This window comes from Rhinoderma darwinii, chromosome 1, assembly GCF_050947455.1.
Source record: "Rhinoderma darwinii isolate aRhiDar2 chromosome 1, aRhiDar2.hap1, whole genome shotgun sequence".
Classification (NCBI taxonomy): domain Eukaryota; kingdom Metazoa; phylum Chordata; class Amphibia; order Anura; family Rhinodermatidae; genus Rhinoderma; species Rhinoderma darwinii.
This window is the reverse complement of record NC_134687.1, coordinates 607,892,359-607,908,577: the sequence shown is the minus strand read 5'-3', so window position 1 is coordinate 607,908,577 and position 16,219 is coordinate 607,892,359. Positions and strand designations below refer to the sequence as shown.

The 16,219-nt window shown below is 43.8% G+C and overlaps 1 protein-coding gene and 1 long non-coding RNA gene across 2 annotated transcripts in view; one reads left to right on the top strand and one right to left on the bottom strand.

Moving 5' to 3' along the window:
- Positions 1 to 16,219, bottom strand: part of LOC142662874 (uncharacterized) — a 137,406-nt gene that overhangs the window by 50,042 nt on the left and 71,145 nt on the right. The window lies entirely within an intron of this gene.
- Positions 1 to 16,219, top strand: part of LOC142662863 (O-acyltransferase like protein-like) — a 75,962-nt gene that overhangs the window by 49,835 nt on the left and 9,908 nt on the right. Inside the window, exons 8-10 of the mRNA XM_075841092.1 lie at positions 13,162 to 13,263; positions 14,395 to 14,560; positions 15,745 to 15,824. Coding sequence (XP_075697207.1) covers positions 13,162 to 13,263; positions 14,395 to 14,560; positions 15,745 to 15,824 — 348 coding nt within the window. The remainder of the gene's footprint in view (positions 1 to 13,161; positions 13,264 to 14,394; positions 14,561 to 15,744; positions 15,825 to 16,219) is intronic.

Here is a 16,219-nt window from a genome sequence, read left to right as displayed (position 1 = left end):
AACCGTCTCTGTTACCGGCCTGGGGACCAATCAGCAGGCCCCCATGCCGGCGATTGCTGTGAGGGGTCAGTCTTCAGAGACTGACCAATCACAGCCGTCTGTGACGTCGTCTACAGGAGAAAGCTCCTGTCACTTTCTCTGATCTCCTCATTTCTGTGAGATCCGTGAGGAGATCAGAGAAAGACATGTAAAAAAAAACAAAAAAACACAATTTTTATTAACCCCTTCCCGCAAATGGGCGTATAGTAACACCCTGAGGATGAAGCGGGCACAGGAGCCGACATCTCACTGTTATCTCCGATCGCCACTTAAATGCTGCTGTCAATAGCGACAGCGGCATTTAAGTGATTGATACAGAGGGAGGGGGCTCCCTCTGCACCCCGTTGCCCCCCCCTGCAAAAAATTGCGGGGTTCTGATGGTTGCAATGGCAACAAGGAAGCCTAGCAACGGCTTCCTAGTTGCCAGGTACGGGAGCCTATTAGGTCCTGCCCAAAGCAGGATGTAATACTGTAGGCTCAACTGTCAGTTGTAAAATGACAGTTACAATACACTGCACTACACAAGTACATACAGAAGTAGTGCAGTGTATTGTACAGGGGATCAGAAGATCAGATCTTCCAGTCTCCTAGTATGTGTAAAAAAAAAAGTGGAGAAAAAAAACGTTTTAGATAAATAAATAAAAGTTTTACGTAATAAAAACAATAATAAGGTTTCCCTGATCAAGCCCTTTATAATTAGAAAAAAAAGAAGAAAAAAAACCTAGACATAATAGGTATCGCCGCGTTCGTATCGGCCCAGCTTACATATACCCTGATGTACTCTGAACAGCTTACATATACCCTGATGTACTCCGCACAGCTTACATATACCCTGATACACTCCACCCAGCTAACATATGCCCCCACATTATAAACTGAAACACCAGTAAAACACTAAACAAAACTACTACCAAGCAAAATCTGCGCTCCAAAAGCCAATTGTCGCTCCTTCTGGGCCTGGCAGTGTGCCTAGACAGCAGTTTATGACCACATATGGGGTATTACTGTACTCTGGAGAACCGCTTAACAATTTATGGGGTGTCTGTCTCTAGCGCTACAAGCTGGGCACAACACATTGGGCACTGAAATAGCATATCTGTGGAAAATGGCAATTTTCAATCTGCAACATCCACTGTGCACTAATTTCTTCAAAACCTTTGGGGTCAAAATGCCCACTACACTTCTAGATGAATTCCTGGAGGGGTGTAGTTTCCTAAATGGGGTCACTTCTCTGGAGTTTTCACTGTACTGGTACCTCAGCGCAATGCAACATGGCGTCAAAAAATAATTTTGTCCAAATAGCAGTTTACAACCACATATGGGGTATTTCCCTACTCAGAAGAAATTGTGTAACACATTTTGGGGTGTCATTTCTCCTGTATTCCTTGTGGAAATTAAAAATGATGAGCTAAATCTACAGGTTATTGGAAAAAATATATTTTTTAATTTTCACGGCCCAATTATAATAAAATCTATAAAACACCTGAGGGCTCAAAATGCTCACTACACCTATAATTTAATTCTTTCAGGGGTATAGTCTCCAAATTGGGATCACACCTGGGGAATTTCTACTATACTGGTACTTCAGGGGCTCTGCAAATGCGACATGGCCCCCAGAAACCAATTAAGCAAAATCTGCGCTGCAAAATCCAAATGGTGCTCCGTCCATTCTGAGCCCTGCCGTGGGTCCAAACAGCAGTTTATTGCCACATATGGGGTATTGCCTTAATCAGGAGAAATTGCTTTACAAATGTTGAGGAGCTTTTTCTCCTTTATTCCTTATAAAAATTAGAAAATTCTGTTTTTTTTTCAGAAAAAAAGTCTCTTTTCATCTTCACAGACTAATTCCAATAAATTCAGCAAAATACCTGTGGGGTCAAAATGCTAACTATACCCCTAGATAAATTCCCTGAGGGGTGTAGTTTAAAAAATGGGGTCACTTTTGGGGTGTTTCTACTGTTTTGGCACCACAAGACCTCTTCAAACCTGACATGGTGCCTAAAATATATTCTAAAAAAAGGAGGCCCCAAAATCCTCTAGGTCAGTGGCGTAACTACCGCCGTAGCAGCAGTAGCGGCTGCTACGGGGCCCGCGGCACAGGCCCCCACCATGGCCGGAGGCTCCGCTAGCAGCCGCTATGGCTGCTACAGCGGGACGCCACTGAACACTACGGCAGAGCAGGGAGGTATCTCCCCGCTCTGCCATTAACTGGTTTCCGACCGCTGGCTGTATTTTTACGGCCAGCGGCCAGGGACGGGTCCTTAAAACCCGAGCCATAGACTTTCTACGGCTCGGGTTTTAACTTGCTGCCCGCGCGATCGGGCAGCTGAATGTCGGGTCTCCGGCTGTCAGTGACTGCCGGGGACCATGAGGAGAGGATAGAAGCAGCTTTCGCTGCTTCTGTCTTCTCCGATCACTTGCACACAGCGCTGAATGCGCGCTGTGTACAGGAATAGAGGCAGCAGCAGCGGCGCTGTCTCTATTCCTCCCGGTGATCATGATCGCCGGGTGCTTTTAGTGGCAGGCTGCTGCTGGGTCTTACTAGACCCAGCACAGCCCTATTAGTGACAATATGAGAGGGCTGATTTCCCCTGTAACTGGGGAAGCCCCAGTTACAGGGGAAAAACATGGTGTAAAAGAAAGAAAAAATATATATAATGTAATATAATGTTCCCCAAAGGTCTTTTTTGACCTTAGAGGGACAGACCATAGTAATAAAAAAAAAAATAAAGTAAAGTGCAAAAAAAATGTAAATAATAAATACACATAAAATACCCACCCCAAAAAAACAGTTCCCTCCCACCAATCATTGTTGTAACGCTAGTGCTGACCCAATTACCCTAATATAGACATGTAATATATAAAAATTTACGGTAGACAATGACGATCACAAATAAAAGGTCTATTTTAGGGTAAAACTATGTTATTACCAAAAAAAAAATAGCTGAAATGTAAAAAAGCTTATTTTTTTACTATTATTTTCAAACTTTATGAATAAAAATTCTAAAATAGCAAAAAAGGTGTGTATAAAATTGATAAAAAAAGAAACCTGCATTATCTACGGAAAAAACGTTGCAAAAATCACGTCGTTAGCCCAACAAATAAAAAAGTTATAGCCATTTAACTAGTACGTGCTAAAAATGGCTAAGCGGTGTCTGGTCCTGAAGGCGCAAAATAGAGCAAAAGACATGTATCCCCCCCCTCTCCACAGGACATGTATCCCCTCTCCACAGGACAGGGGATACATGTGTGATCGCTGGCATTGATAGGGAGAACGGGGGACTGAAAGTCCCCTTAAAGAGGCTCTGTCACCAGATTTTGCAAGCCCTATCTGCTATTGCAGCAGATAGGCGCTGCAATGTAGATTACAGTAACGTTTTTATTTTTAAAAAACGAGCATTTTTGGCCAAGTTATGACCATTTTCGTATTTATGCAAATGAGGCTTGCAAAAGTACAACTGGGCGTGTTGAAAAGTAAAAGTACAACTGGGCGTGTATTATGTGCGTACATCGAGGCGTGTTTACTACTTTTACTAGCTGGGCGTTGTGTATAGAAGTATCATCCACTTCTCTTCACAACGCCCAGCTTCTGGCAGTGCAGACACAGCCGTGTTCTCCAGAGATCACGCTGTGACGTCACTCACAGGTCCTGCATCGTGTCAGGACACATCGGCACCAGAGGCTACAGATGATTCTGCAGCAGCATCGGCGTTTGCAGGTAAGTCGATGTAGCTACTTACCTGCAAATGCTGATGCTGCTGCAGAATCAACTGTAGCCTCTGGTGCCGACACGATGCAGGACCTGTGAGTGACGTCACAGATCTGCACTGCCAGAAGCTGGGCGTTCTGAAGAGAAGAGGATGATACTTCTCATCAGAGCGCCCAGCTAGTAAAAGTAGTAAACACGCCCCGATGTACGCACATAATACACGCCCACTTGGACTTTTACTTTTCAACACGCCCAGTTGTACTTTTGCAAGCCTCATTTGCATAAATACGAAAATGGTCATAACTTGGCCAAAAATGCTCGTTTTTTAAAAATAAAAACGTTACTGTAATCTACATTGCAGCGCCTATCTGCTGCAATAGCAGATAGGGGTTGCAAAATCTGGTGACAGAGCCTCTTTAAGTTCTCCATCACAAACCTCGGACTTCCGGGGTCTATGTCGGCAGCTCCGTAGAAATGAATGGAGCGCCGGTCGTGCTTGTGCGCATGCGTGACCAGCGCTCCTTTCATTGTTATTGAGCTGCGCAGACGCCGGAAGTCAGAGGTTTGTCATGGAGAAGTTCAGGGGACTTTCAGTCCCCCGTTCTCCCTATCGCTGCCAGCGATCACTCATGTATCCCCTATCCTGTGGAGAGGGGAAACATGTCTTTTGTAGGACACACTGTATGTCGCCTTTTTTTGGGAGGGGGGACGCTGTGTGGCGTTCCCTACAGGGGGGGGGGTGGCTGTATGGCGTTCCCTACAGGGGGGGAGCTGTATGGCGTTTCCTACAGGGGGGGGCTGTATGGCGTTCTCTACAGGGGGGGCTGTATGGCGTTCCCTACAGGGGGGGCTGTATGCCGTTCTCTACAGGGGGATGTATGGCGCTATCTACAGAGGGGGGCTGTATGGCATTATCTACAGGGGGGGCTGTAAAAAGGGCACTATCTACAAGGGGGGGGGTTGTGTGACACCCAGGGGAGGGGGACCCCAGTCAAAAGTTTGCTACAGGGCCCAGTCTTTCCTAGTTACGCCCCTGCTCTAGGTGCTCCTTTGCTTCCGAGGCTTGTGTTTCAGTCCATTAGGACACTAGGGCCACATGTGGGATATATCTAAAAACTGCAGAATCTGGGCAATAAATATTGAGATGCGTTTCTCAGGTAAAACCTTCTGTGGTACAGAAAAATATGTATTGTAAATGAATTTCGTAAGAAAAAAAAAATGGAATTTGAACATATAGGGCTCTCAAAACCACTTCAGAACTGAACTCGTCCCTGAAAAAAATAGCCTTTTGACATTTTCTTAAAAATGTGAGAAATTGCTGCTAAAGTTCTAAGTCTTGTAACGTCCTAGAAAAATAAAAGGATGTTCAAAAAACGATGCAAATATAAAGTAGACATATGGGAAATGTTAATTAGTAACTATTTTGTGTGGTATTACTATCTGTTTTACAAGCAGATACATTTCAAATTGGCAAAAATCATAATTTCTTAAAATTTTCTCCAAATTTTGGCGTTTTTCACAAATAAGCAATGAATTTATCGTCCAAATTGTTTCACTAACATAAAATACAATATGTCACGAGAAAACAATCTCAGAATCCATTGGATAGGTAAAAGCATTCCGGAGTTATTACCACATAAAGTGACACATGTCAGATTTGAAAAAATGGGTCTGGTCCTCAAGGCCAAAATGAGCTTGGTCCTCAAGGGGTTAAAGGGAATGAAAAAAACAAACATAAAACCGGTCCTTGGGGTACCGCTCTAGCCACCGCCACATCTCGCTGATGTGTACTGGGGTCCTCAACCCTGCTGGCGTGTGGAGGCCCAGCGGGCAGGGGAACGTGCCGCGAGCACTGTACCGCGGATTGTCCGCCCCCGCAGATAGAGCATTCGTGTTTGAATTTACCAGAACCAAAAATTTACAGTGCCCTTCATTGAAAAGCCAACATGACCCGCATCCTATATATGAATACAGGACCAGTAAGGGCAGCGGATGTTATGGGAGGGGCGGGTGGCTGACCTCTCTCAGTATTAAATAAATCGTCCCCGCTATCGCACAGGGAGAGTGGGGGTTTGTCATCTAAGGGAGGTGGCGACAATTCGTGCCAAGTACCTGTTACAGCATCCTGCGGACCGCTGTGAGGAAGCTGTGAAGACGTCAATGTCGCTGTAGGAGGCGGCCTGTATGCTGGGGGAAGGGAGGCCCCCTTGGTAGTTCTGCCAGGCTGGCTGTGTGTGAAGCCACTTGCCTGCTACCTGTACTTGCGGCCCGTGCAGTCACAGGGCGTGGCTTAGCACGCCCTAACCCAGAGGGAGCAGTAAGCCCAGGTGAGGGTGGAACGAAGTCCATAAACCCTTCCTCCGCTGACCGGTATGCCTGTCTGGCCGGATTTGGTGGGGGAGGGGCGGAAGCTGCATGCAGACTCACTTGTTGAGAAGGGGAGAGGCGTGTTGGAGGTCTCGATTGTCTCCCAGACCTCTGGACCTGAGGAGCGGTTCTCATCTAAAAGAGCCTGCAGCCATCCAGGTCCCTCATGGTGTACTCCATCTCTTTGCCCGTGAGTGCAGGATGTATTACTACACAAGTAAAGGCTGCAAAAGAGGCCGGGAAGCGGGAGCTCAGGGGTTTTGTGTAATGGAGGGGTGGAGTTGTGCTATAGACCACCCCTCCTATACCTTAAGGAACCAATCGCAGCACAGCCAATGCAACCATGCCATTGGCTGTATCCGGAGCTGCATACATTTTAATTCCTAGCCCTACTCTGAAATGTTTAACCCCTGCCTAACGATACAGTCTCAGGCCCGCCGGTTATACACCTGTGGGCCTATAAGATTTGAAGTTTGCAACCTGCTCCTGGTTCCAGAAATGGCTCATGTGGATGTATCTCTCCCAGTAATACATGCTGGATGTGAGTTATGTGAATCCAGGATTCTGCTATCTTCACTAGCTCTCACACATTAACACAGCTTCATTCCTGTTCTGCTTTCCCCTTCTGTAGATATAATACAGCCATTGAGGTATCTCCTATCAACTGGACAGACACTGATGCTACCTGTGTGTGTGATCTCTTCCCCTCCCATGCTTATTCTGCCATGGGTTCTCCGCTCCCTACACTAATACAGCCTGTGTCCCTCCACCAGTGCCGTACCTACCGCTGTAGCAGCATAGCAGCTTCTAAGGGGCCCGCGGAATGCCCCGGCATGCCCGGAGGCGCCGCTATCAGCTGCCATGGCTGCAACAGCGGTAGCAACTCCACATTCAACAGTATCTGTGTCCTTAGGACGCAGATACCATTGAACACTATGGCAGAGCAGGGAAGTATCTCCCTGCTCTGCCATTCACTAGGCTACAGCCTATCATGTGCAGGGCAGGCGGGCGTGGGGACTTCACTGGATCATGCTGGCCTACGCAAAGATTCCTTCAGCGTTGATGCCTTGGAGCAGCTCCATTCGTCGAGGGAACGGGGCCTGGGTATATAATGATTTTTTTGGTTTATTTGTTTGGTGGGTTGCTAACTATAGGGAGGGTGCTATCTACAGGGGATGCTGCAAGGCACAATCTACAAGGGGGAGGTGGGGGCGCTATCTACAGGGGGGCTGTATGGCACGATCTACAAGGGGAGATGGGGGCGCTATCTACAGGGAGTGCTGTATGGCACTATCTACAGGGGGCTGCCTGGAACTATCTACAAGGGGGAGGTGGGGGTTGCTGTCTACAAGGGGGGCTGTATAACAGTATCTACAAGTGGGAGGTGGGGGCACTATCTACAGGGGCGGCTGTATGGCACTATCTACAAGGCGGAGGTGGGGGGCACTATCTACAGCCGGGTTGTATGGCACTATCTACATGGGGAGGTGGGGGCACTATCTACATGGGGCTGTTTGGCACTATCTACAAAGGAGAGGTGGGGGCACTATGTACAAGGGCATGCTGTATGGCACTGTCTACAAGGGTGTTGTAGATTTACATATGTGGGGCACTATTTTCAGGTGTGGCTATATGTGGGGCACTATATACAGGTGGGCTATATGTAGGGCAGGATCTATGGGGGGGCTATATGTGGGCACTGTATACAGGGGTGGCTGTATGTGGGGCACTATCTACAGGGGCTCTATGGGGGTCACTATCTACAGGGGGATCTATGTAGGGCACAATGTCTGACACCATGAGAATTTTATCTTCGTTTATAGGTGCAGAAATGTTTGAAAAGTAAGAAGCTGAAGACATCTGAGCGGCAAACTGCAGAAATGGGCTGTGGCCGGGTGAAGTCGTCATAGAGGTCTGGACCGGATGGAGAAGAAAAGAGAAAAATAACAACAAGAATCTGACGTCACCTGTGAGTCACTTAATGTAAATGTTTATTCTGCCTCTAATCAGCACTTTAGTCACTGTATGATCTACAGCGAGATGATGGGTGGTATGATTTTTTTTTTGTTGTAAAAAAACGCATCTCCCAGCATATCCTTACCATTGTACGGGCCATGCTGGGAGCTGAATAAAATTTAGTGCAAACCTATACGGCAGGGGTTACACTAAATTGAACTGTATTTGTGCTGGAGTTGTATTTATGCACAGAGTTTCGTTCTGGTGTTGTCTATATGTACTAAGCTTGGTTCTGGTGCGGTATATATGTACTGAGCTTGGTTCTGGTACTGTATATATGTGTGTGTGTGTGTGTGTGTATATATATATATATGTATAAATATATATATATTGAGCTTGGCTCTGATGCTGTATATATGTATGAGCTTTGTTCTGGTGCTGTATATATATATATATATTGAGCTTTGTTCTGGTGCTGTATATATGTCCTGAGCTTGGTTCTGGTGCTGTATGTATTGAGCTTATTTCTGGTGCTGTGTATATATATATATATATATATTGAGCTTAGTTCTGGTGCTGTATTTATGTACAGAGCTTCGTTCTGGCGCTGTAATAATGTACTGAGCAGTGGCGTAACTATAGGGGTCACAGCGGTCGCGAAGCCAGGGTCCCCCGCACCACATCAATGAAAAGTTACTATAGTAACTGGGGCCTATGTAATAAACTACACGGGCCCCCGTTACTATTGTTACCTTCCTCCTTCCAGAGCGCAGCGGAGGTCCTGACGTCACAGCGTTCATAGCGGCTGATTGGCGGGTGTCCCAGGAGTCGGACCCCAACCCATCAGATATTAATGGCCTATCCTGAGGATAGGCCATCAATGTTTAGGAACTGGGCAACCCCTTTTAAGCCTACCATGTGGTAGGCTAAGATACAGGGCCCCAGCAGACAGTAATCTTATACAGTATAAGATTACTGTCTGCTGGACCCTGTATCTAAGCCTACCTTGTGGTAGGCTTAGATACAGGGTCCAACAAACCTTATCACACATGCACATGGGCACTGTATCTAAGCTTACCATATGTGTTAGGCTGTGTTTACATCACCATTGCTCTTCCGTTGAGGTGTTATTTCGGAGGTTTCTGTCGAGTAAACCCTTAACGGAAAAACAAACTTAAACCTCAGCTTCCTTTTCCCTCACCATTGATCTTCATGGTGATGGAAACGTTGCAGAATTTTCCGTTTGTCACCGTCGTGACAGGGTTCCATTGTTCTTGACGCAACCAATAGCGCAGTCGACTGCGGAAGGGCAGCGGTGATGTGAACAGGCCCTTACTAATGTTTTTTTTGTGTTTGTGTTTTTTTACAGGTTCGGTCGTTTGACTACGTCTGATTCGAGGACTAGTTCGATTACAGCTTTTTTTATTATTAATAAAATGGTTAATGAAGGTTGTTTTTTTATTTTTATTTCAATAAACCTATTTTTTCTATGTCTGTATTTTTTTTTAAACTTTATTACTACCGCCTTATTAATAGCTGCTGGCTGATTGACTGCGCCCATTACTAAGGCGGGGCTTAGTGTTAGCTGGTGCAGAGGCTAACACTAACCCCCATTATTACCCCGGTACCCATCGCCACCAGGGGTGCCGGGAAGAGCCGGGTACGATCCAGTACCCGACCATCTGTAGTGATGGTTGGGCACTGGGGCGGCCACAGGTTGGTATTAGGATGGGAAAGGGCAAACACAGTGGCCCTTCACACCCTGGTAATGCTAGCCTGCTGCTAATGTGTTGTATCTGGCTGGCGATGAAAAATGGGGGGGGGGGGAATCCCACGTCATTTAAAAAAAATAAAAATTATGTAAAGAACGATGTGGGATTCCCCCATTTTTATAACCTACCAGGTACAACACAGCAGCAACAGGCTAGCATTACCAGGTTGGGAAAGGCCACTGGTTTTGTGCTTTCCCAGCCTAATAATACCAGCCTGCGGCCACACCAGTGCCTCTCCATCACTACAGATGGTCGGGTACTGGTTCGTACCCGACTCTTCCTGCTAATCCTGGTGGCGGTGGGTACCAGGGTAATAATGGGGGTTAGTGTTAGCCTCTTCATGTCTAACATTAAACCTTGCCTTAGTAATGGGCGATGTCAATCAGCCAGTAGCCATTACTAAGGTGGTAGTAATAAAGTTTAGTAAAATACAAAGACATAGAAACAATATTTTATTGAAATAAAAATCCCACACACAACCCTCGTTATCCATTTTATTGATAATAAACGCCGTTATCGAAGTAGTCCTCGAATCCGAAGCAGTCCAACAACCGAACCGTAAAAAAACACAAACACACAAAAATAATTAGTAACACATACAAAAGCAAAACAATTATTATTCTTAACTTTCCAGTGTCCAGCGCAGGAGCCGCAATGTCAGTGAGCTGGGCCCTATATCTAAGCCTATCATGTGCTAAGCCACTGTATCTAATCCTATCATGTGTGATACTGTCTGCTGAGCCACTGTATCTAATCCTATCATGTGTGATACTGTCTGCTGAGCCACTGTATCTAATGCAATCATATGTGATAAATTCTGCTAAGTTACTGTATCTAATCCTATCCATAGCTATAGGGTCATAGTGCTATAGATATGGTGTCTCCTATATACACATATACATACACGCACACACATATTTATGGGGGGAATATATATTGGGGCTATTTCCCTTGATGTTTCAAGACCTTAGCGACGCACCTGGCTGCTAGTGCTGCATCGTTGGGTCACTTAGGAGACCCAGCGATGCAGCTGAAAGCTGCGGGCGGTTGGCCATGAGAAGTTTGGGGGGGCCCACAAAGAACCTATCTATATATGAGCTTTGTTCTGGTGCTGTATATATGTAATGAGCTTTGTTCTGGTGCTGTATATATGTAATGAGCTTGGTTCTGGTGTTGTATATAAAACTATATTGCTTGTAAAATGTTTTATGCTCGAGTTACACGAAAACAAATGTGGACAAAAAATGACACCTCATTGATTGGTAGAGAAAACAAACATGCCGAGGGGGAAGGAGATGTTGGAAAAGAGGTTTGGGAGTGGGGGCGCCAAACTGAATCTTTGCCACGGTTGCTGGAGAGCCTAGGTATGCCTCTGACGGGAACAGGATATACACTACCGTTCAAAAGTTTGGGGTTACCCAGACAATTTTGTGTTTTCCATGAAAACTCACACTTATATTTATCAAATGAGTTGCAAAATGACTAGAAAATATAGTTAAGACATTGACAAGGTTAGAAATAATGATTTTTATTTGAAATAATAATTTTCTCCTTCAAACTTTGCTTTCGTCAAAGAATGCTCCATTTGCAGCAATTACAGCATTGCAGACCTTTGGCATTCTAGCTGTTAATTTGCTGAGGTAATTGGGAGAAATTTCACCCCATGCTTCCAGAAGCCCCTCCCATAAGTTGGATTGGCTTGATGGGCACTTCTTGCATACCAAACGGTCAAGCTGCTCCCACAACAGCTCTATGGGGTTGAGATCTGGTGACTGCGCTGGCCACTCCATTACAGATAGAATACCAGCTGCCTGCTTCTTCCCTAAATAGTTCTTGCATAATTTGGAGGTGTGCTTTCGGTCATTGTCCTGTTGTAGGATGAAATTGGCTCCAATCAAGCGCTGTCCACAGGGTATGGCGTTGCAAAATGGAGTGATAGCCTTCCTTATTCAAAATCCCTTTTACCTTGTACAAATCTCCCACTTTACTAGCACCAAGCAACCCCAGACCATCACATTCCTCCACCATGCTTGACAGATGGAGTCAGGCACTCTTCCAGCATCTTTTCAGTTGTTTTGCGTCTCACAAATGTTCTTCTGTGTGATCCAAACACCTCAAACTTCGATTCGTCTGTCCATAACACTTTTTCCAATCTTCCTCTGTCCAAGGTCTGTGTGCTTTTTCCCATATTAATCTTTTCCTTTTATTAGCCAGTCTCAGATATGGCTTTTTCTTTGCCACTGTGCCCTGAAGGCCAGCATCCCGGAGTCGCCTCTTCACTGTAGACGTTGACACTGGCGTTTTGAGGGTACTATTTAATGAAGCTGCCAGTTGAGGACCTGTGAGGCGTCTATTTCTCAAACTAGAGACTCTAATGTACTTGTCTTGTTGCTCAGTTGTGCAACGGGGCCTCCCACTTCTCTTTCTACTCTGGTTAGAGCCTGTTTGTGCTGTCCTCTGAAGGGAGTATTACACACCGTTGTAGGAAATCTTCAGTTTCTTGGCAATTTCTCGAATGGAATAGCCTTCATTTCTAAGAACAAGAATAGACTTTCGAGTTTCACATGAAAGCTCTCTTTTTATAGCCATTTGGAGAGTTTAATCGAACCCACAAATGTAATGCTCCAGATTCTCAACTAGCTCAAAGGAAGTTCAGTTTTATAGCTCCTCTAGACAGCAAAACTGTTTACAGCGGTGCTAACATAATTGCACAGGGGTTTTCAAGTGTTTTCTAATCATCCATTAGCCTTCTAATACAGTTAGCAAACACAATGTACCATTAGAACACTGGAGTGATGGTTGCTGGAAATGGGCCTCTATACACCTATGTAGATATTGCATTAAAAACCAGACGTTTGCAGCTAGAATAGTCATTTAGCACATTAACAATGTATAGAGTGTATTTCTGATTAATTGAATGTTATCTTCATTGAAAAAAACTGTGCTTTTCTTTAAAAAATAAGGAAATTTCTAAGTGACCCTAAACTTTTGAACAGTAGTGTAGCGCTACATACAGCTGCTCTGTATAGAGAATACAGAGCAGCTGTACCTAAAAAAGTAAAACCAAATATATTTTTAATAAAAACTAATTAAAAAGATACACCAAACACACTGAATGACCTGTTTATAAAAAAAATAAAAATAAAAAATAAATTCCCCTCAAAAGGTTTACATAGCCTTTAAGAAGCAAATGAAAAATGGAAAAATTCTCAGTGCAAAAGATGAAAGCGTTAATACGGACAGCCAAAATGGCCCGCCTCTATTGGGTGCACTCTTGTGATCTTGTATTTTAACTGGTGTTAGCTTTCTTTTTTTTAGTGGATTTTTGGGAGCCAAGTCTTTTTTAATTTTAACTGAAAATCCTGGGCAGGAAGTAACTCTGGTCATGGTCATGAAATATATCTACAAAAGGTTACGGAGGTAGGTGCCTCTCTTTATGTAATGTAATACAAATATGCGATTTTGATTTTATTTTCATGGCCTTGTAATGCGCTAGTTAATCTTACGAGGCTCTCCTAGATACAGGATAAAGAATTGATCACATGGGCCATCGACCAAATGTATCCGGTGGCTCCAGATGAGCCAAATATTGAGATCTTTCGCCACATACATAAATATCCGCTGCTTTCTTAAGCCGGTTATGTCTATAGTACCCAACATCCCTCACTGGGACACTCTCTAGGATAAGGTGCTAAGTAGTATGGTTCAAATAAATGCAAAAAGGTTGTTACGGTCTGGTTCCTATGATACCCAGAGAAAGGTCGCACAGGGCGGCACAATTCACCTATAACACCCCCTGACCCACAAGCTCATTTAGGGTTTTTGGTACTCCGCTGTCCCCAGGACTTTGGTGCCTCTAACAAAGCCTGGTGGTTGATTCTCTGGATAATGTCAGCGGAAGGGGAACCAAACAATAGGGAGGTTGGAGATATGGTTGCTTACGGGTAAAATCAAAAGTCTATACCAATGTAAAAATATGTCTATATCTTTATTGTACAAGGAGAAAAAAAACTTTGCCAGCTCTCCCAATTGAGAGCCAAAGCAAAATCATGTGTTGTACATAAAGTATGGAGTTTAAGCCCTATTGGCCAATAGAAGTGTCAGGAAGAATCGTGTCACCCGAGAAGATACTGTAGATTGATACAGCTTCTATTAAACTCAATAATAAATCTGTCTTCAGTAAGCTCTCCCTAGTGGTGACTACAGAATGCCAGAATTTTATCGGAATTTAAAGCTTTGGAGCAGAAATATAGAGATCCAACACAAAATTTTTGACCTAAAATACAAAATTGTGTTTATTGATGGAGAGAATCGAACCATGTATAGAGAGATAAAGAACTGTTTATTAGTGGTGATCACTATACCATTGGCAATAATTCACAATACTATGCCCCAAATTGAAAAGATTGGTCAAGATGGGCAGATATTTCTCCACCCGCAGTTTGCCAATCGTAGAAAAACCACAATGCTTTGTTTTTTCAAAAAAACTGCAATGTTTATGCAGCATTTTGTTGGAGAAAAGCTTGATTTGTTGAGTTATTCTCTCTCTAGGTTACAACCTCTCCATCTGGCTTCCATCCCGATATCTATTGGACTTATCTCATTGGTAAAATGGGGGGCTTTTTGGGAGTTGCCCAAGCATCAGTGGGACAGCTGCAGGCGGGTGTGGTGGGCAAATACCCTGCTCATCACCAACTTTGTGTCTGTTTCAGATTCTGTAAGTATTTACATAGATAATTGTTCCTGCCTTTAATCTCATAATCACTTAGATCATTTAATTATTTTTCAGAATTTTTTAAATCTCCTATTCGTTTGTGTATGCAGCTACTATGCAGAACTATGTGTCTCCATGGTTACAGGCTACAAACAAATCCTGTGTATTCTGATCCTACAGTCATGTGTTAGTCCCTTCCATCTGCCCCCTCTTGTACTATCTGTATGTTATCAAGAACTAAAGGACCCTCATGCGTGTATTTTCTGATATCTGAACTGTCTGATTATTTTTGGGTAAAATTTCCTCTTTATGAATCAGTCAGAAACTGGAAAAAAAATAATTCCTAATTTTTCCATGCTTTGCTTTCTTGTAAAAGCAGATAGGGCTGGGGTAGAACAGACCTAAATTAGTGGCTGTGGCTAATTATATTTTGTTTGGGGTAACGTACATTCTTCCTGACAGGAATGTAATAATGACTGAATACGCCCACGCAAAATGCAATTGTGTCACCCAGAATGGTCAAAATTGGTGCGTGCGTGTTTGGAAAAAGTTTGCAATATTTTGGGAAAAATACTTTTTTTATTTTTTCCTCCATTTTATTTTTCTTTATTAAATACATTTTAGTGTATTTATTATAACCTACTAGACTTAAACTAGTGAGTGCAATCCATTAAGCAGCCCCCCAAAGTTTGGTACTTTGGGGAAGCTTAGTGGAGTCACAATCATGTTTTACTTCTCTTGTAATAAAAAATAAAAAAACAGCAGCTGTGTGAACAGGATGTAAACTAGAATGTTTCCATCCACTGACGGCAAGCAGAAATCTTGCAAATTGAAACACAAAGTGCATTTAAGGCCACACCCCTTCCATGCTAAGCCACACCCTCTTTTTGAGACTTTTTTTTTCTGAAGTGTCTAGTGAGGTGCAAAAGTCTAAAATGAAATAAGGCGCGGTTTTAGACGCAGTCTCAGTAGTAAATCTACCAGTATATTAGAAATCTGCAGAGCTTTTTATTATACGTGAATTTCGCTTTAGTTACCCAGACAAATTAACCCTTTTAATACTGGCCTGAGCTATCTCAGCAGACACTGTAGGGCATCGGGGATACTACAATAGAGTTCACACATACAATAGAAGTTTTCTAAATTGAGTAGGAGATAATAATTGGTGTCCTTGTCATCTTTCGCAGTGCACCGGATGGGCCTGGTATCTCTCCACTGATTTCCAGTTCCATTTTACGACCCCTCTTCTAATCTTCCTCTATGTCAGGTAAGTGTGTCTTCAGGCACATGTAATTTTCTGGACTTCACTGTGTTCGGGTTCAGCGGTCCCCAGTGATGGGCGATATTAATAACATAGATCATTGAGAGCGCAGAGCGGTGTCAGCTCAGCTTTACCACTATGTCTATGAACCCCGTGCGTGATTTATACCCTCCAGCCACCGATAGCTGTGTATTTATAAGACGCAGACGATGACTAATGTGGTAGACGACTCTTAATAACAGCTATTACTACTTAATTGTAGAAATATTGCAGCTTACATATTACTCAGCCCATCAATATCCTTCATAGACCAATTGTAGTGCAGTAGAAATCTTTCAATACATTAATTTTAAATCAGCAAATGCGGTACATTATCATATTTAAAGGGAAACGCAAGAATT